General features: G+C 41.8%; 1 protein-coding gene across 1 annotated transcript; it reads right to left on the bottom strand.

Annotated features, from left to right (window-relative positions):
- Positions 1–217: 217 nt before the first annotated feature.
- LOC112519102 (premnaspirodiene oxygenase-like) lies at positions 218–1,812 on the bottom strand. The gene is made up of 2 exons (XM_025127087.1): positions 943–1,812; positions 218–853 (listed from the first exon to the last, which is right to left on the bottom strand). Exons 1-2 carry the CDS (start codon positions 1,810–1,812, stop codon positions 218–220), a joined length of 1,506 nt encoding a protein of 501 aa, XP_024982855.1.
- Positions 1,813–2,238: the final 426 nt, after the last annotated feature.

Below are 2,238 nucleotides of genomic sequence, written 5' to 3'. Positions count from 1 at the left end.
CATCTTGGCACTTTGAGATCGATTTAGTAAACGAATCTTAACATTTTCAAATATAAGTATGTTAAAATTTCCATGTAAATATATGTCTGATCTCGTATCGTCTCGTCTCTCTCTCTCTATCAACTTCATTCTCTTAATTATATATCAAGTTGCAAATTTATGAATACATTTTGTGTTAATTTGTAACAGAAACAAGTCATTAAGGTAAAAAAAAAAATCATGTCATGGAAAACTCTACTGGAAAGCGTAGACGAGGAACTAATCGGAGACTACAACTCTTGTAACATGTCATCCCAAACGTCTCCTTCATGTCTAAATCTTCCACTTTCTCCCCTTCTGGTAGCTCCCAATCGAAATGGTAAAGCAACGAAGCTAGAGAAAGCTCCGTATTTGCCATCCCCAATGAGATTCCTGGACAAACCCTACGCCCTGCGCCAAAAGGAATGTACTCGAAATCATGACCTCTGTAATCTTTGGTTTCGTCCTGAAACCTTTCTGGGTCAAACACGTTGGGATCCTTCCAGCTAGCAGGATCCCTCGTGATGGCCCAGTAGTTGATAAATACTCGAGTCTTTGAAGGGATTTCATAGCCGTTGATGGTGCATCTATCCATGGACTCCCGTGGGAGCAAGAGAGGAACCGGAGGGTGAAACCTCAGAGTCTCCTTGATCACCATTTTCATGTAATGTAGCTTTGGAAGATCTGTCTCTTGTATAGTTGGTTTCGCTTTTTCACCGATAACCTTCCTAACCTCTGCCTGTGCCTTTTCCATCATGCTTGGATTTCTTATCATCTCTGTCATCGCCCATTCGACGATGTTGGACGAATTCTCACTGGCTCCCGTGAACACATCCTATACAGAAAATGGTTAAAGCCATGGAAGAAGACGTGACAAGTAGATCCAACAATAACAAAAGGGTTTGGGTTTGACATAGATCTTACCAGGAGAACAGACTTTATGTTGTCGGTTGTCAAGGGTTCATCCAGACCTCCGTTATCCTTAAGCCGGAGGAGAACGTCTACAAGATGCTCATCTTGTGGCTTCTCGATTTTATGCTCCATATGCATATGCTGTTGAATGTTCTTGTCCATGATGCTACTAAGCTCCACCAGACACTCTTCCATCCTTGCATTCATTCCCGTCAGTTTAGCAATGAAACCAAGAGAAGGAAAGAAATCTCCGATCTGAAATCCGGCAGCCAAAACCGTCCCTTCCCTGATTGCCAACCGGAACCTCAGTTCATCATCGAACTTATCACCAAAAGTAATCCTAGTGATGATATTGTGATTCAAAGCAAAAAGTCTTTCAGCCAAGTTTATTGGTTCTGAACTTACACTGATGGATTGAGCAAGCCGAGTCACCTCTTCTTCGCGTATAAACCGTGTTGAGCCCATTCTTTTTGTTGTGGAGAGCTCAAGAATGCAGGTTTTTTTAAGCTGTCTCCAGTAAGAGCCGTAAGGAGCAAAGGCGATATCGGTGTAGTTATAGCCTAAGATTTTGGGAGCGACGAGTTTGGGGCGATTAGAGAAGATGGTGTCGTGAGTCTTCATGATCTGTTTAGCTGCTTCAGCGGAGGAGACAACAATGGTGGAGACAAAGCCAAGCTTGAGGTGCATGATGGGACCATATATGGTGGCTAAGTTGTGGAGGACATGATGTGGTGCGGGATGGAGAAGGTGGTTCATGTTACCGATAAAGGGAAGTTTTGGAGGACCAGGAGGGAGTAGAAGAGGCCTTCGGTGAGAACATTTCTTGAGGAGGAAAAAGAGGAAAAGCAGCAAGAGAGGAACAAGAAGAGATGGTGGAAACATGTTTGAGTTGAGACAAACTACAACACTCATGAATTCAGTCTTCATATAAGGACTGCAGACTGCAGGTTGCTGCAGGGTTTATATCCAAATCCAAATGCAAATGATAACAAGTATTTGACGACAGCTACAATGTTCCAAACACAATGAAAAATGAAGAATGTATTATTTGGTAGTTACGTGGTTTGGAGGCATTATATTATATGGCGATGCCTTCTTGTTGTTTCAGATGGGATTCGGCGTCTTTGATGCCTTCTTCGGCTTTCATGAAAACGAAAGGGGTATAATTATACGGCATGCAGTCATACTACAATCAATATGCATGCATCAGTAATCGAGTATGCCTCTCTCTCTCTCTCTCTTTATATACACACACATACATACCATATTTTATATTATTTGACAAAAATTCTTAAAAATCATTTTTTA

This window comes from Cynara cardunculus, assembly GCF_001531365.2.
Source record: "Cynara cardunculus var. scolymus isolate 2C chromosome LG 10, CcrdV1, whole genome shotgun sequence".
Taxonomy (NCBI): domain Eukaryota; kingdom Viridiplantae; phylum Streptophyta; class Magnoliopsida; order Asterales; family Asteraceae; genus Cynara; species Cynara cardunculus.
Note: the sequence above shows the minus strand (reverse complement) of the source record. Positions and strands in the feature narration are given on the sequence as shown.